The following is a 21,614-nucleotide window of genomic DNA, read 5'->3' as shown; positions in this document are numbered from 1 at the left end:
AGATTTAACTTTTTACCTACTTAATGAGAATTAAATGCAAAAAAATATATAGAGATAAATAGATAATAGCCATTTAAAGCACCAATATTAATCAAAATTTTTAATGTCAAATCCTCTTGAAATCAATTTGGTAACCTCGTCATATCAACTCAATTTTCTAAATTTTTCCTTTTCAAAAATGGAAGTAACCTCCAAATTGCTGAAGACATCCTAAAATGGGAAAGATCCCAATCTCAAAACTTTACAGGAAGTTTCATTTGTTCATAACTCTTATAATCATTTCTCATAAACTTGATTAGAAAAAAAAAAACTGAACTTTGGTTTATTTTACTTCTCATCTTCTAAAGTTGGAAGACAATAATGAAATGCACCAATTACTGTTTAGAAACCCAATAAAGAACAGCTTGAACATCATAGCCACAAGCAACCGTGCAGGAAAAAAGAAGAAAAATTTTAATAATTAGCACTAAACACACATACCAATAAGAAAAAAATAAAGTAGGAGGTAGCTTTTGGTCATTCAATTTCCTTAATCACTCGCCACCCACTAATCTTCCACAGGGTGGTAACGACAAAAGACAGCAAAATCGGGAGAAGATGACAGTTTTCCTTTTGAAGAATCCCAATTAACTCTAATCATACTAATTTCAAGACTTGTTTTTGCGGAGTGATTTTCAAATTTTTGTGTTCTAATTTGTAAATTTCTAGTAGTTACCTACCTAAGTATAATTTCCTGTGTTAATTGCCTAATTGCTTGCTTAACCCTTTAATCAATTATTTACCCCTTTTGCGTAATCTCTGAGAGCTGCCATTTGCGCTGCTCGAACGGCCGAGCCATCATTGAACGGGCACAGTACAAAACCCAAAAATATAATGGGAATATGATCTGCAGAGATGGAGAATAGCTGGGAGACAAGCTTTCAACCAGGGACAGAAAAATGGGGTGAAGAAGCTGATTGGTTCGTGGAGTTTTTCTTTTGATGGTCCATTTCGTAGCATTTTTTCTACGGCTTTCATTTGATCGAAGTGTTTCATCGGAAGAGTGTGCTGTTTCTCTCCTTTTGGGGGAGACCCATTTGCTTGAAATCTGATTTTTTGTTCTTTCTGAACTGTAGAGTTTCTTGTTGATTGGGAACAAGCAGCGATTTTCAGCCATTTTGGAGGCTATTGGTCCCCTGGTTCGAAAAGGGTTGGTTTCTGCAGTGTCTATGAAGAATGACATAATGATTTTACCTTTAGTTATTTGTACTACGGCGGCTTTCTTGCTGATCCAAGCTCAGCACAGGTAAGCTTTTGAACTAATGATCTTTTCCTTTTGCACTAAGAACTGGTTGTTGAGTTGAGAATTCAACTGATTCTTCTTGATTATTATACTACCCTAGGCTTCTTCCAGAATCAACTTTACAAACCTGTATGAACTAGCATTTTTCTGAAATAATCAACTATTTGCAGAGCTCATCACCGAATTTGAGAGAGTTCTATGTGGTTGGAGATCTGGATTCCATCTGTTTTCCCCACCCTTTGAATCAGTTGGCTTGTGATGTTAAGCAAAGAAATTGAAATGATTAAAGTTGTTTTTGTTTGAGCAGCTTGATGGCATGCCTTTTCTTTCAAGCTTCCTATTGAAGTCTAAAGGGCCAAAATAAGCCAAATTTGGTTGGTCTCCAATTGACATTTTCTCTTGCTATGCAGGTGAACTTAGTGACAACGAGCTGGATAGGCTCATGAAGGATTAACCAGGTCGTGGAGTTGAAATCGTGCTAGTCTGGCCTGGATCCGTTACCTTGAGTATTACTGGCATAAGGACCAGGTTTTTGCAAGGTCGAAACCATTTGTTTGGTTGTTGTTTGCTGGAGTTATGGCAACTTTGTTGCATTCCGAATCTCGGCGCTTATATTCTTGGTGGTGGGATAGCCATATCAGCCCTAAAAATTCAAAATGGCTACAGGATAATCTTACAGGTTATGAATCTTCTCATCATGACTAATCTTACTGATGGCAAGTTCAGTCCTACTCCCATGTTTGGATGGTGCTTGTCGACCGACACTCCCCAAGTTGCTAATGGCACAAGCCTTTTTTTTTTTTTTTCTCTTTTGGCACTGTGTTGCTTCCTCTTGAATGGAAATTTAGGGGGCCGCATTGTTCTTACATTGGTTGAGCTTCACACTCACACTAAATTAGCCTTCTATCTCTTGCTGACATTTTTAACATCTGAGTTTTAGATGAGTTGGTACTGGAGGCTTCATTTATGTGTAATGAGAGAAGTAGTTGATTGGAAGAAACTGGTAGAAAGTTTGTAGTTGAAACTCTCTTTTTTGGGGCCAATCATATGTTTCTATGAGCATTTTTGGATTCTTACCCTAGCTATTTTTGGAGCTGTCCTTGAGATGGGCAAAAGCTTTGAGGTAGGAGTTGGCCGTGAGCATAATTTAAGGAGAGGAGCCGAAATATACATATACTTTTGAATGTTTAGACTGTCAATCGTTTACTAAAATTAATGTTGTGTTGCATAAACATGTCTTGATTAGCACTTGCATTCTCAAAATTATTTGATCTCTGGGATGTTCTTATCATGGGTTAACATACGGATGCTAGCTTAAACTTGAGTGATTCAGTATCATCACATTTGTTTGCAGATGACTTCAGACGATCAGAAGTGTGAATTCATGAGCTTTTAAAAATTCAACATTGTTGCTTTCACTTGGCAAATTTTCTATCTTCATTAATTTTATTGAACATAGAGAACCAGGTGGCTTTATGCTCTCTCTTGCAACAGCGGATAATGACTAAATGCTGATGTAGACCTGTTCACTTTTTGTGCAGATATGGATGCGAAAGTTAAAGCAATGATAAAACTCATTGAAGAGGATGCAGATTCCTTTGCAAGGAGAGCAGAAATGTACTATAAGAAACGTCCAGAGCTTATGAAATTGGTTGAGGAATTCTACCGAGCTTACCGAGCTTTAGCTGAAAGATATGACCATGCAACTGGGGAGCTTCGCCATGCCCATAAAGCCATGGCTCAAGCATTTGCCAACCAAATGCCTCCCTATGATTTTGCTGATGAGCCACCTTCGGGGTCTTCTGTTTCTGAATCTGAACCCCACACACCAGAAATCCACCTCCCGAATCATGCACTGCTTGATCGAGATGACTTGCACACGGAGTCGGGAGGTTCGTCATCAACGAACCAACATCCATTGAGAATGAAAGGAGAGAATGTTGGGGATTCTAACTCTCGTGTAAGTAAAGGGGGTCTGAAACAGCTCAATGAGATCTTTACACCAAGAAAAAATGTGCTAGAAAATTCAGAGGTTAACGAGGGAAGCATCGAATCGGGATCAGTTTTTCATGAAGGTGAATTCGACGACGATAACTTGCAAAGAGTATCACCTCAGCTATCAAGTAAAATTTATGATCTCAAATCTCAGGTCCTGTGTGAATCAGAACGTGCCGAAAAATCAGATGCTGAACTTCAAATTTTAAGAAAACGACTAAGTCAGATGGAAGCTGAAAAGGAAGCTTTCTTTCTTAAATTCCAAAACTCTTTGGAAAAGCTATCCAACCTGGAGAAAGAACTAAGTTCTGCTCAAAAAGATGCTGGTGGACTTGACGAGCGAGCGAGCAAAGCTGAAATCGAAATAAAAATATTGAAGGAAGCCCTTCTAGATCTGAAAGCAGAGAAGGATGATGGTCTTCAACAATATAACCAATGTTTGCAAAAGATATCAAACCTAGAAATGCTATTATCTATGGCCCAACAACATGCTGAAGGACATAATGAGAGAGCTTCTAAGGCAGAAATTGAAGCTCAGAACCTTGTGCAGCAACTTTCCAGATTAGCAGCTGAAAAGGAGGCAAGTCTTCTTCAGTATAAGCAATGCCTAAAGAAGATATCTGCCTTGGAGAACAAAATCTCTCTTTCTGAAGATTATGCAAGAATGCTTGATGAACAAATGAATAGTTCAGAGACTGAAGTCAAAGCACTGAAGACAAGTCTTGCTGAACTCATTGAAGAGAAGGAAACAGCATCTCTCCAGTATGAGCAGTGCTTGGAGAAAATTGCCAAGATGGAAACTGAAATTTCTCGTGCTCAAGCTGATGCAAAACATCTGAAAGGTGAACTTGTGATGGTTCATGCTAAACTGGAAACGACAGAAGGAAGGTGTGCTCATTTGGAGCAATCAAACCATTCACTGCAGTTTGAAGCAGACAAACTTGTACAGAAGATTGCTATTAAGGATCAAGAGCTTGCAGAAAAGCAAGATGAGTTGAAGAAGCTTCAGAGTATGATGCAAGATGAGCAGTCACGGTTCGTACAAGTGGAAAACACTCTCCACACTCTGCAGAAGTTGCATTGTCAGTCTCAGGAGGAGCAGAGAGCTCTAACGTTGGAGCTTAAAAATGGTCTCATGATGTTGAAGGATTTGGATATATGCAAACATGGTATGGAGGAAGAGCTCCAACGAGTTAAGGATGAAAACAAAATACTGAATGAACTGCATTTATCTTCTAATACTTCAATGAAGAATCTAGAAGATCAATTATCTGGATTGAAGGAGATGAAAGAGAAGCTTGAGGAGGTTGTTGCCCAAAAAGAAGAGCAGAGCAATTTGCTTGAGAAAGATATTCATCATTTGAGAGAAGAAATTAAGGGCTTGAGTGGAAGATACCAGGGCATAATGAAACAATTGGAGGCGGTAGGATTAGATCCTGAATCCCTTGAATCCTCTGTGAGAGATTTTCAAGAGGAGAATGCCAAGCTGAGGGAGGTCTGTGAAAAGGACAGGAACAAGATAGAAGCACTTTATGAGAAACTCAGTTATATGGATGAACTTTCAAAGGAAAATTCCACTCTCAAGGTATCTCTTGCTGAATTAAATGCTCAATTGGAGAGGTTAAGGGAGAAAGTCAAGGAATCCCAGGAGCTTTCCCAATTTACCCAAGAAGAAAAAACTGCTCTTGTTGCAGAGAAATCTTCCTTGCTTTCCCAATTTCAGAATGTGACTGAGAATATGTTGAAACTTTTAGAGAAGAACACATTGCTGGAAGATTCCCTATCTGGTGCAAATACTGAGCTTGAAGGTTTGAGGGCAAAATCAAAGGGCTTAGAAGAATTCTGCCAGTTGCTGAAGGATGAGAGGTCCAATCTTATGAATGAAAGAGGCGTGCTGGTGGCTCAGCTTGAAAACATTGAACTGAGACTAGGAAACCTGGAAAAGAGGTTTACAAATCTAGAAGAAAAATATTCTGATCTGGAAAATGACAAAGACTCTGCCTTAAATCAAGTAGAAGAACTGAGATATTCCCTTCTCATGGAAAAACAAGAGCATACAAGTTACAAGCAGTCGACTGAGTCCAGACTTGCTGGCTTGGAGGACCGTGTCCATACCCTAAGAGAAGAAAGTAGATTGGGCAAGGAAGAAATTGAAGAACTGCTAGTCAAGGCTGTAAATGCCCAGGTTGAAATCTTTATCCTGCAGAAGTTTGTTGAGGATTTGGAAGAGAAAAATCTTTCTTTGCTTATTGAATGTGAACAATATGAAGAGGCATCCAAGTTATCGGACAAACTTATTGCTGAGTTGGAAGGCGAAAATCTTGAGCAACAAGTTGAAGTAGAATTTATGTACAATGAAATTGATAAACTCAGAGCAGGAATCCGTAAGGTACTAATGGCTCTTCAATTTGATCGAGATTATGGGCAGGAAAATATGAAAGAAGAGAGAATTCTGATAGTGGATATTTTGGCCAGAATCGAGGATTTAAAAACTTCGGTGTACAAAAACAAGGACAAGAAGCAGCAACTGCTAGTTCAGAACTCAGTTTTATTAACTCTTCTCAAGCAACTGAGTTTAGAGAGTGAAGAACTTCTGTCAGAGAAAGAGAACATTATGCAGGAGTTAAAAATCATGAAGGGGCGACTAGCTCTGCATGAAAACGACAAGCATGAGCTTCTGAAGACAAAAAACCAGTTGATGATGCAAGTTAGCCAGTGGGAGCAACATGAGCTCGAAATGAAGGCTGAGATTGAAAATCTAAATGAGAAGCTAATAAATCTGCAAGGGGCCTGTCTTCTGCTGGAAAAGGAAAATTATAATGTTGCTGAAGAAAAGAAATCTTTGCTCAAGAAATTTTTGGACCTTGAAGAGGACAAGAATATTGTTCAACAAGAGCAGCAAAATTTAATCATCGAGGAGGTGATGGGTTTCAATATCCTATCATCGATCTTTAAAAGCTTCAAAGCTGAGAAATTCTTGGAAATAGAAAAGCTTATTGAAGACATCTGTCGTCTCCAAGTGGTCAATTCTGATCTAAGGGAAGAAGTTGGGAAGTTGGCGGAGAAATTTCAGTTGAAGGAAGTGGAGAATTTGCATTTAACTGGATCAGTAGGGAAATTGGCCAGGGAGCTACATGAAGCAAAAAACTTGAACGATCAACTTAACTATCAAATCTTACTTGGAAATGATTTCCTGAGGCTGAAGGCCCAAGAGCTTTCAGAAACAGAAGAGGAGCTTAAAACTTCACAGAACTTCAACATGAAATTGTCTGATGCCGTCGAGGAGCTCAAGATGGAAGGTAAAGAAACAGTGATGATCCAACACAGTCTAGAGAAAAAGAATCTTGAACTTTCTCAAAAGTGCTTAAGCCAGGAGACTGAAATCCAAAACCTCTGCGAAGCAAATGAAAATTTAAAATCCGAAGTGGATATTTTGAACGAGGAGATCGAGAAATGCAAAATTAGAGAGGATAGTCTGAATTTAGAACTACAGGAGAGAAGAGATGAGTTTGAGCTCTGGGAGGCTGAAGCCACAACATTTTACTTTGATCTTCAGATCTCGTCGATCCGGGAGGTCTTATTTGAACACAAGGTTCTTGAACTTAAACAAGCTTGTGAGAATGCAGGAGATGAGAATGCTGCAAAAACGATGGAGATTGAACAACTCAGAGAAAGAGTAAGTTTCCTGGAAACTGAAATTGGAGAAATGGAGGCACAGTTGTCTGCCTATAAGCCTGCCATTGCTTCTCTAAGGGAGGATGTCGAATCACTCAAGCATATTGTTCTTCCTCGTACTAGGGATATCTGTAGAGGGTTTATGGGAGAAGAGGTAAAACTTTTTTCTCATTAATTATACTTTATAAATTATTCTTCTAAACGATTTTGTATTTTAGTCAAAGCTAAATAGTGTACAAATCTACAACAGTTTGGCTCAAAACAGCCAAATTTTGTGCTCAATATCATTGCGCTCTTCAGTTCCATCATGACTGGATATAATCATGTGTAGCAATATTTATACACGATGGGTACTCATGTGCAGATATGGATATGTCCGTGCCTGTCTTTTACTTTAAATCTAGTGGTGAACTTGCAGCTCTAGAACTTGAATGGAATCAATTATCTTTAAGTTAGTGCAAAGTCTTGTGTCTCAAGATTGCATCATCATCATGATGTGCATTGAGGAAAAACTGTTGCTGAAATCTAATATTGATTTACGATCATGTATTGCCAGGGTGAAGAAACCACAATTCACGTTCATCAGAGGAGTTGTAATGTCCAAAAAGATGAGATATTGGATTTGCAGAAGATTGGGGCCATGATTAAAGCAGTTGAGAAGGCTGTGATTGAAGAAAAGGAAAAACTGAACAAGGAAGCTGCTGACAAACATATCAAAGACTTCAAATCAGAAGAAAGCTCGCATCAAAAGGCAACAACAAAGGAAGGGAAAGATTTGCGGGATGGAATTACTGAAAATCTAAAGGCAAGAAAGAATAAACCTGACAATGGAATATTGATGAAGGATATTCCACTGGATCATGTCTCAGATAGTTCTTTCCAGAGAAGAAGCAAAAGGGAAAGTAGTGAGACTAATGATCAAATGCTCAAGTTGTGGGAAACTGCTGAACAGGATTGTGACCAGAATTTGATTGATAGTGTGCCACAAAGCCCGTCGAACCCGCAAATCGAGTGCCCTCAGTTGGAGATTGTAGAACATAAGAGTCCAGATTGTTCTTCAGAATTTCGAGTTGAGAAGGAGTTAAGCATTGACAAATTGGAGTTATCGCCTAGCATTAAAGAACGAATTCGACGAGGCCGCAAAGGGAAGATTTTAGAGAGGCTTGATTCAGATGCGGGGCAGTTGACAGGTCTTCTAACAAGCGTTCAAGATTTGAAAAAGAGAATGGAAGTGGACAACAGCCTTGGAATGGCCAGAAACAACGAATATGACACAGTTGAGAGACATTTAAAAGAAGTTGAGGAAGCCATTTTGCAGCAAGTAAATGTAAATGGTCAACTGAAGCAGAACTTGGAACGCAGTCCCTCATCTTTCGAGCGAAGGCCATCAGCAGAAATCGAGGTGACTGGAAACATCCCCTTAAACAAGCTAACAGAGCAGACACAAAGAGGATCCGAGAAGATAGGAAAACTACAGTTCGAGGTACAGAACATTCAACGCGTCGTGCTGAAACTCGAAGCCGAGAAGAAAAGAAAAGGGAAGAACAGATTCTCCAAGAGTAAACCCAGCGTTCTTCTGAGGGACTTCATCTACAGAAGTGGAAGACGCAGCGAAAGACGAAAGAAGCCATGTTCTTGTGGATGTACAAGACCTTCAACTCATGGAGACTGAGTCTAATTCTTTGGAAGAACAGCATAGACTAATAGAGGCAGCAAAACTAGTCGTCCCCTTGTAAGTTGTAATAGTTGTAGAATGGTGTCTGTGGATCATCTCTGGATCTTTTTGAAAAAAGTATTCCTTTTCTGATCTAATGATGAACTATAACAGACAGAATCTTGTAACAATAACCTCATTTCTAAAACTTGTGCTATCTTGCTCTAGCTTGATCGATTCTGCTGAACAAGGAGGGCCCTGCAGCTGAATGCAGACATTGGTGGCACATCGAGTGGCCACAAGTTGCCCTTTGAAAAGGATCACTTGCTCTATTTGGTTCATTGAAATTCTAGGGGAGGATTTTCATGTTAGTATATTTTTTTTTATTAATGTGTCTGAATTGACTTGCACGTACCCTGACTAATCACGGACCAACCGTCCTGACCTTGCTATATTTGGTTGACAAGGAAACTCATAGGATTCCATGTTAGTATACTTGACATATTCGAATATTTTTTTTATAAAAATTTTGATCTCACTTTTTGTTCTTCATTTTTGGGTTCAACAAGACGTGGGGTAGAGATTTGAACTTCTAACATATTGTGATTCAAACTTTCCATCTTTTGGTCGAAATTATTTGGATATGTTATAATAGGGTCAATCTATTACGGATAATTATGACATTCACATCTCATTTCAAAAAATTTACATTCACATCTAATGGAATAAATTCAAGAAAGGGCATGACTAACACAAACACGAGAGAGATTTTATTTAACTTAAGAAAAAAGACTTCTTTCTTTATTGTGCAAAGAACAATTGTAAAAATAATTATTATAGTATGGTTGTTTATTTTTATTCTTATGAAAACTATCTAGCAAAATGATTAGATAAAAGTGCTTCGACTTTGTCAACTGATAGTGAAAAAACAAAATCTAAATAAATACCAATTATCACGTTCTTGAAAAAAATAACTAGTTGATATTCAGAAGATTTATTTTATTAGAATTTTGTTTTTACTTTTTTTTATAAAAATATCATACAAAGTTAAAATTCTCAATCCAAACTCAGTTTATTGACTCAACAACTTAACTAAATTTGGAAGCCAAACATCTTCCAAATATTAACAGATGTGTTGCAACTTTAAAAGATGTATGCAAACTTTTAGTCTTTTTTAGTTGCACATTCATTTTAACTCAATATTTTTTCCACTCTACTCAAACTAGATCCAAATATATGATTTAGTAAAAAAAAAACATTTTATACATTTCGCATGTTGTTTAGATAAAAGAATAAGAAAGTATAATCCAGATTGATTTTCTGATTGACTATCAAGTTGGATCCCCACCGGGAAAATTGACATGCCTTTGCAAGGACCAATCAAACACAGAAAAGAACGCTGTAAGAGGAAACACAAGACAAAATTGAATTGTAACGGCCTTTACCCTGTATCCTTCTACGATGTCATCTTGGAGTTTTTTAATAAGCAATAACGATTTCATAGACTACAAATAATTTATTATTCGTAAAATTTCATAATTCAGCTTATATGAATAATAGGGTTTTAAGCAAATTTTAAGCTAACATCAATTTCAGAAAAAGAAAATTAAATGCCAACGTTAAATTCTAAGGATTCAATGAAATAAGGATTGCGGATAAAGTTATCCCCAAGAACCATTTTCAGACATGTTCAAGTAGAAAAACAGTGCAATTTGCTAAATTAATTCAATGGAAGTATTCTTTGTCTAAAACTTGGTAGCGGAAAATTGCGTTCCTCTAAATCAACTCTCTGACTAGACCGAGATGAGGGTTAAACTAAGTTTGTAGACAAAACAAGGTCAAAATGAAACAAAAACAAGGGTAATCCAACTCAAAATAAATGAAATTTCAACATAACTGAACTCAAGCTCCAACAATTTCAGTAGCCCCCTCCTCTGCCATGGTTTCATCGGTAGGTCTCTCAACCTTCACGCCAACGTCTTCCGAATAGTCACCGTGAACCTAAAAACACAGGTCACCACGAGAAAAGAATTAAGGATAGAATTTCTCCTCCCAGTAAGATCACAGATGAAAATATAAGACTGAAATAATTCTATTAGTTATAAATCTGTTCAAACTATTAAGAGTGAATTAGAAGTAAACTAGATATATACCTCCATCAACTTCCCAAGATCAAATTTGGGGGCTTTCAAGATTTTAACTTTCCGGATAAACACATTTTGAAGAGGGTAGATGCTGGATGTTGCCTTTTCAATCTCCTTGCCAATTGATTCGGGAATGAACTTGCGAACCAACTCCTTCAAATCACAAGATGATGCTTGGTTTACCATGATCTCTCTCATCTTACGGCGGATCTGAAACATGTAAAAAGTTATCAGACAACATTCCAGAGAACATTTAGTCAAAACCAAGGATCCGAAACATTACTCTAGTTTTAAGATAAAATACGTTACCGGAATTCTATGAACTAACCTGCCTGATTTGGCTGGATTGAGCATAACACGTCCTTTTCACCTGGTTTGGCCTTCTCTTGGTGAATCCAATGCAAAACATTCTAAGGGTGTAGCTGTCTGTGGTTTTGACATCTACATGAGCTTCAATCAAAGTATGCCACTTGCGTACTAAAGACCTCAACTTGTCAGTAGTGAAGCTCATTCCCTGTAACATATTCACAAAGAAGAAAAAGAAGATCAAAATGCAAGCTACAAAGTCCGACGTGAGTACATTATCGTAATTAAATAGAACATCCCATCTCACCCAGAAATTTGTCAGTACATTCCTCCCTTGAACGTCTTCTGCTCTCAAGCGAATCTTTCTGTAGGCGTGCTCCTCATCATCCTGAAGGTCAGCCAATGAGACCTCAAAGACTCTATGTTTGAGTCCTTCGGATGCAATCTATTGAGAGCAACAAACGCAATTTAACATTTGAATTACATGCAACTAAACAAAAAAAATATCTATATAAATATAAACCAACATCGAAATCGCAGCAACAAAACAAAGGCCTAAAGACTACTGCATCATTCAGACTTAAAACTCCAAATAAGTTGGCAAGCAGCTAGAAAATATAAAACTCAAACTCTCGGTCTCAGATACCAGATATTACATTCCAGAAGAAACATCAATCAAATTTGATACAAAATAATAAACAACAGAAGTTTGAAGTCTAATTAAATTCAGCAATGCCTTCAAAAGTAAAAGCAATGAAAACAGAATGGATTCACCTTAGTACCCTGCGTGCGAGTAACGAGAGTTTTTCCGACATTCTTAACGGTGAACACAGAAGGAGCCTTGATATCATACCAATCCTTCTTGGCAAATGGATCGGTGCTGAAAGACAAGCAAATAACAGATACATAAAAGTAATCCAAAACTAAAACCGACATCTGAAAACCTAAAAGGGAAAAATGAGTATACTCACGCTTTCTTCTTCCCTCCTTTCTTTCCCTTGGAAATCCTCTTGTTCTTACTGATCGAACAGAAAACAAATATGAGGTATAAAACCAAAATGCAGCATACAATTGGAAAGAATCACAACCAGAAAGAGAGAAAAAGAGTACCCGACGGCCATGGTTGGAGGAGGTGAGGTGCCCTAACTCCAGATGATAGCTGCACGGCAGGAAAATTTTGAGACCTTCCAAAACCCTAAATCTGAATTTATATAGGGTCTTGTTTTGGGGTTTTTTTTTTCTTTTAAATAATTGCTTAATTATCTTACCCAAAAGCTTACTCTATGTACCGTGGTTCTCTGTAAAAAAAAAAATAATAAATAAATATTTTACTCAAAATAATGATAATAATTAAATATTGTACATAAATATCAAATAAATAAATATTTGTGATTAGAATCTATACAAATTCTATTTTTTTTTAGTATATGTGGTAGGAGATCGAACTCACCGTCTCTAAATTGAAGATATATGTCAATTACAGTTGGACTAAAAATATTAATTTTTACGTATTTGACCATAGCTTAAATATACTTTTCAAACAAATAATTGATGGACTTTTATTGTCTATAAAAAAAAAAAAAATCTCATTTTACATACTTTCTAACTTATCGTTTTTCTAGTCGTGGGAAAAAATATGGTCCAGATGTAAGTCTCATCATTTTCCCCCAATTTCAATACTTAAAATCTACAAATTTGAATTTAAAATTAATAAAATTCATATACAATAAATGTCTCATCATCTTCCTTGGTCAACTAATGGTTACATACTTCTCTAAACTTTATTAATTAAAATATTGATTTAAAAATCTTATAGGCTAAAAAATCATGAAGTTCAAAACTTCGGTAACAAAATTGTAATCTATTCCGTAATTATATTTCTTTAAAAATATTTATTAAAATTCCCCATAAAAGACTATTTGGGTAAAAAGAAGTATGGTAATTTAAACTTTCCTCTCTAATTATCTTTATGAAAAATAGATTATTGCTTAGATATTGGTATAAACATAATTAAAAGAAAAAAAAGGAGAAAATATAAAATTTTACCTCGGCAAGTAAAAATTTCACTAAAAACTTTCAATTTTATCGAGTTGAACCTTAAACTTAGATAAGTATTGTAATTTTTACCATCTATTCTATGTTCGCTAATCAAATCATTAATTATAAAATAATAATATAAAAACTAAAAAAATCACTAATTTAACAAAAAATAAAATTTGCACAAAATTAAGTTTGATTCATGCACAAAATAACCATTTAAAAAACCCTAAAAAGCCTACAAATATCAATAGAAAGATCCGCTCCAATAGTCCAATGTCATTTTTATTCAAAAATCTCATATATTGATCAATCTTACTAATACATCTTATTAAGTTCAAGGTTAAAAATTATATTTTTTTGGAAAAAAAATACTACCAAGATTGCACCAAGCTTCATGCCTAATCTTTTTTGTGCCCTCTTTTTTTTTGATAGCCTCGTGATTTATTTATTTTTATTTTTTTTAGATAGTGTCCTTCTTCTTAACACGAGACTATTTGTATTTATATCTATATCTATATTTCTATATTTATATTTATATTCTATACTGTATTAAAAAGAAATGAGGTTGGAAAAACATTTTTGACACTTTATTGTAGCTTACTAATTTACAAACTATGTCATTAATATACTATTATAAATATTCAATTAATTATTAATTATTACTTATCAATACTAACAATCCACATCACTTAAAATGCTAGAATGCAAAAAGTTTTCCTACCTTTAATTATAATTTATACTGGAATTTCAAAAGCTTTTGTAACTTTTTATCCTCTATTATTATAAAAATACATTTTATTCTACAATGTTTTTCACAACATTTAGAGTTTTACTACTTCTTTATTCTTAGTTCTCTCAAAACATTTCTCAAAGATTATTCAATATTGAAAACATCTTGAGATGTTGGTGGCATATTCATCAAGTTGCAAGAGTGCATCATTTATATATACAACTATAAATCTCATTCGGGTTGTCCCTAGGGGATAGCTTGGGTGGCTTTGAGCCTCAAGCAATATCATTGAAGTTTTGGGTTCAAGTCACAATGCAACTTCATCAAACAATGATCTCTTGCGTATGTACGGATATGGGGATAGTATACATACCCAACTATAGAAGCAAAAAGGCCAAAGGTCCCCTAGAGGTCTTGTAGGTTTCTAATTGATATATCAATTACTCAACGAAGTATATCACTAATATACATGATATGATATGGAATAGTCATATAATGTAACACCCCAAGTCTACGATTCGGAATCTGGATTTGACACTTCTTTGCCTCGGCATCTCCCTGCGACCCGACCGCGCTACTTAGAAGAGTGTAGACTATCCCTACAGACCAACACGAATCCTTCCAGCGGTCACCCAGCCGAAGATTGCTCCAGGTCAAACGAAAAGGAAGGTGCACCTTGTTAGTATAGGGAGTAACTATAATTTCTTTTAAGCTTTCTTAACCATACTTCTATGGTATGAGGATTCCTCTCATTCAGATGTGGTATCGGTTCATTCTAGTCGGACGTTTCATATAAAATATATGAATGATGTACTTGATATTAGATATATCACTGGATAGTTTTTCTCAATTTCAGAAGATCGTACTAGTTTTTGTATGTATTCAATTTAATGGAGTTTTTTTTATTGCAATTTATGGATTCTATAGATGTTGAGTTGTCAATATTTTTTATTGATATGGTAAATTACGTCCCAGAATAATAAAAATAAAACTCTAATTGAAAATAAAATAAAAATTTTATTAATCTTCTATTAATATTCTTTGACCATAAAAGCAAATATCGGAAATTGTGTGGGTAATGAAAAGAATCACAACTATTATAGTTCTCTCCAGAGTGCGCGCTAGTGACAAAAGTTTATGCAATTTGTAGCGTATTCGATAAACCAATATATAATGTTCTTAATTTACTACTCATTCACTGGAATATTGATCATTGTATTACAATTTAATGTTGAATTTGTTAAGATTAATAGGGATAAACTATAACGCCCCAAGCCCAAGATTGGCACATCTACTCTAAAAGAGCGTAGACTTATCCCTACAGACCAACACGTGTATTTTCAGCATGCTTTGTCCTCACTCACATATCACTCAATCTAAGATTTCTCCAAGTCAAGCACACGCTTAACTTTGGAGTTCTTACGATTGAGCTACCGAAAATGAAGGTGCACCTCGTTGGGATAGGTAGTAACTATCACTTCTTTTAAGCCTTTTCTTAACCATGTTTCCATGGTCTCAGGATCCCTTGTATTCGGATGTGATATCAGTACATCCATGTACCATTCCTCTCTAGTCGGACGTCACATAAACATTGATTATTTTTTTTCATAAGTTTGTAAAAATAATTTCGGACATTGTACTTGCCTAACTCAAGACATCACTTCCCAAAAATAAAAAAATTAAAATAAAACTTAAAAGCATTCATGTTATCCAACCATGATAATGATAAATTTTGAGAAAGCCAATGTCTACCATCAACTTCGATTCAACTTCAATTTCTTTAACTATTCTCTCTTTACTATCAATTCTCCTCTTGATTGCCTAACGCGAGCTACAATTTCCAAAGCAGGAGAATAATCCCCCAGATCCTCCTCACTAACAGAAAAAATTTCAATCAAATTTGTTATCACCTCTTGATTTTTTTGTTGCCAAGAGGAAAGTGTGGAGAAATATGTAGAATTTGAATTTGGATAAGTTTAACGAGAACAAGTTTTTCTAGAATTTGAATAAACATCCTCCATTTTAAAATTTGAATAAGTTTTCTAAAATTAAGCCAAAAAAACATTAAATGATAAGAAAAAATTAAGGAGAGAAAATAATAGAGAGAGAATTAGTGAAAGGAAAACATGAATTTGAGAGGAAGTATAAAGAAAGAGATTTGTATTTGGAAGGACAAAATTGTCCTTAAAATAATAGGAAAAAAAGATTAAACTGAAAGGGCAAAATTGAGAGAAAGTTTCTCCCTATAGTTATAATATAGATAGATATAGATAATTGATTTCTCAAAATTTCATTGGGGATGGACCTCAATTTTTTTTTGGCTATATCTGAAAACTAGAAAAATGAGGGCTCTATTATTTACCATTAACTATTAATTCTTTTACCAAATTTGCAAGCCCCTGCAATACTGCTATAGAATAAAAAAAAAAAAAAATCAAATTACATACATAATCACATCACTAATTATGAATTAAACCACATCGCTAATTAAGAAAATTAGTAACAGTAATACCCAAAACCAATCTGGGTCGTTTCTTCTCCCTTTTTCGCTAACCTCCTCCATAAAAAACCTCTGATTCTATAAAATCCTTTCGCATAAAATTCATGTTGCAGAATGATAATAAAAGTCCTCAAATTTAGTGATTACGGATACTGATAATAAGGAGACGGTGCCGGAGGCGGCGGCCGGCGAGTGCAGCCAAAGACGCCGCAGTCAACAGGGTGAGAGTAGAAAGCGACGCACTCCTCCGGCGAGCGTTGCAGTGGCCGGTCCGGTATACAATTTTTCCGATCATCTCTCGCCTGAAGTTTCTGGCACGCCGGCGACTCGCTGCAGAAGAAATTATCCGAGAAAGTGAAATTCTGCAATTTGGGCAACGAGCAGATACTCGCCGGAATGTCGCCGGACAATTGGTTGTCCGCAACATTCAGCTGCTCCAAATTCTTCATCCCGGCCATCGTCTCCGGCAACGGCCCGACGAGATTGTTACCACTGACATCGAAGACGGTGAGATTTTTCAGCAACCCAATTTCCGGCGGCAAACACCCAATTAACCCACTATTGGTAATTATAATCTCATTGAGGGTGTCCTTCATTTTGGCTATACTGGAGGGGAGGCAGCCATTGATGTTATTGTTAGCAAAAACCAGAACAGAAACAGGGGAATCGCCGATGTTTTCAGGGAGGGAGAATTTGAAATCGTTGTTATTGATGAACAGAGCATCGAGTTTCTTCTGAAACAGGGGAGAAGGGACATCGCCGTGGAATCTGTTGTAGCGGATATCGAGAAATTTGAGGGAAGGGAGGGAGAGAACGACGGCGGGGAAATCGCCGGAGAAGTCATTGTTACTGATATCGAGCTCGAAGAGGAGGGAGAGGCACCGGAAGGAATCCGGAAGGCTGCCGCAGAAACGATTGGAGTTGATGTGGAACAGAGCAAGGTCGGTCAGGAGGCCGAGGTCCTCCGGCAGGGTGCCGGAGATGTTCGCGTGGTTGAGGTCGATTCCAGCGACGGTGAGGATGTGGGGGTCATCGGGGGCGGGGGCGCAGTAGACGCCGGAATAGTTGCAGACGTCGGGGCCGTACCAGTCGGCGGTGAAGTTGGCGGGGTCGGTGGTCATGGCGCGTTTCCAAGCTTGGAGAGCGGAGTAGGCTTTGAGGAGTCTCGGGTTCGGGAGAAACGGCGACGGTGGCAATGGGGATGGCGACGGGGACGCAGAGGGCTGTTGATCGGAAGGTTTGGGGAGGAGGGAAATGATGGAGAGGAGGAGGAGCCATTTTGGGAGAGGGGAGTTTGAGGTTTTCATCTTGGAGAAGAAGGTTAATGGCATGGCCAAGCTAGTAAGAAGAACTATGAAGTTTGGTTTTTATTTATATCGAGAGAGGAATTCTTCAAACAAACATCTTGACAGAGATTTTAGAGAAATAATGTATCAAGGAATTTGGATGGTGTTTCAGTTTTAAAATACAATTAAAAAATGTTATAGGTGACTTGAAAAAATGTGATACAGAGACAAACAAAATAAAGAGATACGTGAATAAAGTTGCAATAATACTAATAAAGTTAATATTACAACTAAGTAGATTAGGGTACAAAAAACATGTATCTCACAAACCAGACGAAATATAACAACTCATTTATGAAATTAATCTCAGATCGACCCTATCAATGATAAGGGAGTTAGAACGAACGATATAGGTCAAACTCATACTCATATGGACAAATTAAGTTAATTATGAAATTATTTTTTAAAATACAAATGTTTTAGATAAAATAAGGATGATGTAATTGACATTAACCTCCCACCAAGATGTTGAGAGTTTGATCTCCCACCCCACATATTATACTAAAAAATGATGACGTGGAGATTTGAACATTTAATTTAAAAAAAAAACTATAGTGTATTAATAGGTTAGTTTATGTTTTAATTGAGAATTTTATTTTTTAGTCTTTTTCATAAAACCAACTCTCGAGTAGGTTTGTATTAAATCACCAATCAATCTGAAATGTTAAGTTGATAAGTTACGATAAATTTAATCATTTATAGATATATTAACGCTCTCCCTCACTTATATTAAATCGAGAAGAAACCTACACTAATACTATGTTGAATCATCAATCAACCAAAAAACTTAAGTTTATTAGTTAGATATCTTTTAATCCTCGAATTATTCGCCTATTGTATTTTTTAGCAAGTAAAAGATACAATTATGATAGCACATATCTTTCTTATAGTAAATAGCTTATAAAAAAAAATTCTATTTCTATGCAACATCATGGCCTAATTTTAAAATTTAAACGCTTAATATAATTCGATTGAAGTAGTATCCCACTTAACTACGTTTAATTTTTTTAAGAGATGATTAGAGCTAGTTATGAATAAATATTTAATTGGAAAAGAAGAGTGGGAAATACTAGTTCCAATTTAAAATTAATTGACTACTACTTAGCAATAATATCAATCGCACCTATTTTCTCCTAAAAAAATATAAAAAAAAAGAGAAAAATCTCACCTACCAATAGAAGAAGGGATTTTGAACAAATGAAAATGATAGGCCAAGTAGATCACTATGGTTTTTTTTTTTAATTATTTTGTAAATGTTTTTTATCACAATTATTTTATAAATGTTAAATTAAACGCAGCAGAGGGTATTATTATTAATTCCTACCTCACCAAAAACGCGGTTTTAATCAACCTTGGCTGCTTTAAACTTTTAATATTTCTATATCATATTCACTTTTCTTTTTTAAATTAATTATTTAGACAATTTGTATTAGACTTTAGACATTAAACAGTGATTTTAATCTACTAGATAAATAATATGATTTTTCGTTTTGTATATTCAAAGTTAAATAAACATGGTACTTGTCTAGAAGGTTGATGGAGTAGATTGGACCCTAATATTTAAAACATGTCTTTATCATTGCTGTCACGACTGATTCTATAAGTAAAGTGCTTAGTACACGAAGATTTGTCTGAACTGGTTCGAGATAACGTTGAGCTATGATCAAACATAAAATTGTATAGGCATTTAGTACGTGAATTTGGATTAGCTTAAGAAGACCGAAAGAAGATTATAATTTGAGTATATTAATTAGTGTGCGGGGGCAAAATGATTTGCATGGGGGAATGAAGCATAAGGTAGAATGTTGTTGGGTCGTTGAAATTCTCAACAAGAAAACAACTCATTAACCCAATGATTTAGACAACCTACTGATCCAACATATTCATTTCTTCTTCCAACATTTCATATATAATCTTCCATCCCCAAAATCCATCAATTTTCCTTTAAAGTTTTAAGTATAATTTACTTTTATTCTTAAAGATTTTTACTATAAGCTATTTTTTGCATTTTGTTTGGTTGATAATTAAGCCAGAAAACAAAAAATTTATAAAACTGTCTATTTACATTTCGATAATGTGTATTTTTAAAGTGGAATTCAACCTTTGATTTTTCCTTTCTCTATTCACTTGAGTCTTTTTCGTTTCCTCAACTTTGTATGGATCCTACTTTTCTTCTAAAAATGGGAAAGAGAAGTATCTTCTTCCATGGATCCCTCTAGTTCCTATTTAGTCTATTTCGTTTTGAAAATAGTTTTTGTTTTTATATCTTTTTCTTTCTCGCCTCCCTCCCTCCTCCAATTTTGTTAGGTTTCTTTCCGTTTTAGTCGACCAAATATACATCAATATCATTCAAACTAAACCAATCCATGTTGCACTAACAATCAATAAGAAATTTTAAAGCTTAGAGATTGGGGTTGGTAATGACATAGGGTCTTGTGTGGTATCACCTACCATGAGGTTTTGTGTTCGAGTCCTGTGCTGGTCACAATATTGTTCAGTCCAGGTAATGACCCCAGGTTATATGGATCAACTAGAGTAAGTCACACGACATCAATTTCGAGGAAAAAAAATATAAAGATCGGGGATAATGAGGGTAGTTTTAAGGGCATTGGAGAGGGCAACCCAAGTGGTCTCACCAAACAAAATGACACTTGAAAGTTATAGCTAATTGAGATGAAGTGTTAGGCTCAACTTACAAATTAACCAAATGACTAATTAAGCCATTAACTATAGATGGAGGCTGCTGTTTGCTTCTGATATGGAATTTTTGAATGCTGACAGAATTTGATTTAACAAAAGTCAAAAAAGGCAGACACTATGCTTATGGAGAAAGAAACATTCAAAACCAAAAAGAAAAGTGAAAAGGAGAAAATCTTCTTAAACCAACCAAAACCCAATTAATAAAAAAATGTGAATTTAGTTGACAATATCATGACCTCTACAGCAAACCAACCTGCTTTCAAAACACTTTCTTGGTTTCAAATTGTTTTTCACAAGAATCTCGAGTCTAAGAAGTATGAGTTAGGATTGTACTAGAAAAACGTTATAGAAACATGGATTTATGCAACTAATATTTGGTTCGGGAGTTTATGATCCGTAAAAATTAGTATATACTATAAATGTGGGTTATACGTGTGAGGTTACCTAATCCATAGAGTATAGGGACGAAAATATTCATACATGAAACGTAGATTTGACTTCAGCATAACTCGTAAACCAACGACCTTTAGAATTGGTTGCCAAAGGGTTGAAGTTGGATCAATAATACTAAATTCATTGAGACTGACCATAGGGCAAAAAAGAGAAAGTCAGCTACAAGAGTAAATATTTTTATAATTGTTAATGTTGGGGAACAGCCAGTGGGGCATTTTATCAAACAGGTTGAGGGGTGTAAAAGAAAAGGGTTTTTCTAGAAGGATGAGGTAACACTTCAAAAGCCTCACCAAGAACAATTTGACCCTTTATCTTGAATTGCATATTGTGAACATTGAGAGTGGCTTTCATACCTTTTCTTTTTAACTTTGAACTTTTCCATTTGTCTTTTGGGGATGAAAAGGTCAATTAGTTGCATTGTTATGTCAATAGTTGTTGGATTTAGATAATCACTTAATTAATTATATGTTAGTCAAGTTCATGCTTTGGTAATGATGGCTTTAAGAAAAATGGAAAGTATATGGGGAGTGGTATTTCATATTAAATAAGTATGCCATACTCTTCTTCTATTTGGTTCTTTATTTAAAAAATAAAATCTTCATTTTGAAGGATGTGATCTGTGATGTTAGAAGCTTTTTTTTTTCCTCTCTTGACCTCATTCATCTTGAAGTCTTGTGTGGAAAGAGAGAGTTGATAATCTCCCTCAAGAACAAGATACATGAATAGACATCTTGAAACTATTTAGGTGAGAGAGAGAGAGAGAGAGAGAGAGAGAGAGAGAGAGAGAGA

At 35.7% G+C, this 21,614-nt stretch overlaps 3 protein-coding genes across 3 annotated transcripts; 1 reads left to right on the top strand and 2 right to left on the bottom strand.

The window, feature by feature from the left end:
* The first annotated feature begins 651 nt into the window (after positions 1–651).
* On the top strand, positions 652–8,977 carry LOC111009462 (protein NETWORKED 1A). Its single transcript, XM_022282547.2, has 5 exons — positions 652–959; positions 1,116–1,285; positions 1,693–1,961; positions 2,824–7,106; positions 7,509–8,977. Exons 3-5 carry the CDS (start codon positions 1,859–1,861, stop codon positions 8,622–8,624), a joined length of 5,502 nt encoding a protein of 1,833 aa, XP_022138239.1. The 5' UTR covers positions 652–959; positions 1,116–1,285; positions 1,693–1,858; the 3' UTR covers positions 8,625–8,977.
* A 1,324-nt stretch (positions 8,978–10,301) lies between these two features.
* Positions 10,302–12,304, bottom strand: LOC111009457 (small ribosomal subunit protein eS1). The gene is made up of 7 exons (XM_022282541.2): positions 12,167–12,304; positions 12,028–12,075; positions 11,831–11,936; positions 11,364–11,501; positions 11,079–11,264; positions 10,760–10,960; positions 10,302–10,607 (listed from the first exon to the last, which is right to left on the bottom strand). The coding sequence occupies exons 1-7, from the start codon at positions 12,175–12,177 to the stop codon at positions 10,509–10,511; spliced, it is 789 nt and encodes a 262-aa protein (XP_022138233.1). The 5' UTR covers positions 12,178–12,304; the 3' UTR covers positions 10,302–10,508.
* Positions 12,305–16,161: 3,857 nt separating this feature from the next.
* Positions 16,162–17,890, bottom strand: LOC111009372 (Leucine-rich repeat (LRR) family protein). The gene has a single exon (XM_022282433.2). It carries the CDS (start codon positions 17,655–17,657, stop codon positions 16,470–16,472), a length of 1,188 nt encoding a protein of 395 aa, XP_022138125.2. The 5' UTR covers positions 17,658–17,890; the 3' UTR covers positions 16,162–16,469.
* Positions 17,891–21,614: the final 3,724 nt, after the last annotated feature.

This window comes from Momordica charantia (genome assembly GCF_013281855.1).
Source record: "Momordica charantia cultivar OHB3-1 chromosome 5 unlocalized genomic scaffold, Mcharantia_2.0 BLBB01000005.1, whole genome shotgun sequence".
NCBI lineage: Eukaryota > Viridiplantae > Streptophyta > Magnoliopsida > Cucurbitales > Cucurbitaceae > Momordica > Momordica charantia.
Note: the sequence above shows the minus strand (reverse complement) of the source record. Positions and strands in the feature narration are given on the sequence as shown.

Bases quoted from the DNA above. Each gene is read 5' to 3' on its own strand.
- LOC111009462 (XM_022282547.2), top strand. From the start codon at position 1,859: ATGGCAACTTTGTTGCATTCCGAATCTCGGCGCTTATATTCTTGGTGG. The intron at 1,962-2,823 runs GTTATGAATCTT...CTTTTTGTGCAG, and splicing joins GCTACAGGATAATCTTACAG to ATATGGATGCGAAAGTTAAA. The intron at 7,107-7,508 runs GTAAAACTTTTT...ATGTATTGCCAG, and splicing joins GAGGGTTTATGGGAGAAGAG to GGTGAAGAAACCACAATTCA.
- LOC111009457 (XM_022282541.2), bottom strand. The intron at 11,502-11,830 runs GTGAATCCATTC...TGCTCTCAATAG, and splicing joins CTCGCACGCAGGGTACTAAG to ATTGCATCCGAAGGACTCAA. The intron at 10,961-11,078 runs GTTAGTTCATAG...TACATGTTTCAG, and splicing joins AATCCAGCCAAATCAGGCAG to ATCCGCCGTAAGATGAGAGA.
- LOC111009372 (XM_022282433.2), bottom strand. From the start codon at position 17,657: ATGCCATTAACCTTCTTCTCCAAGATGAAAACCTCAAACTCCCCTCTC.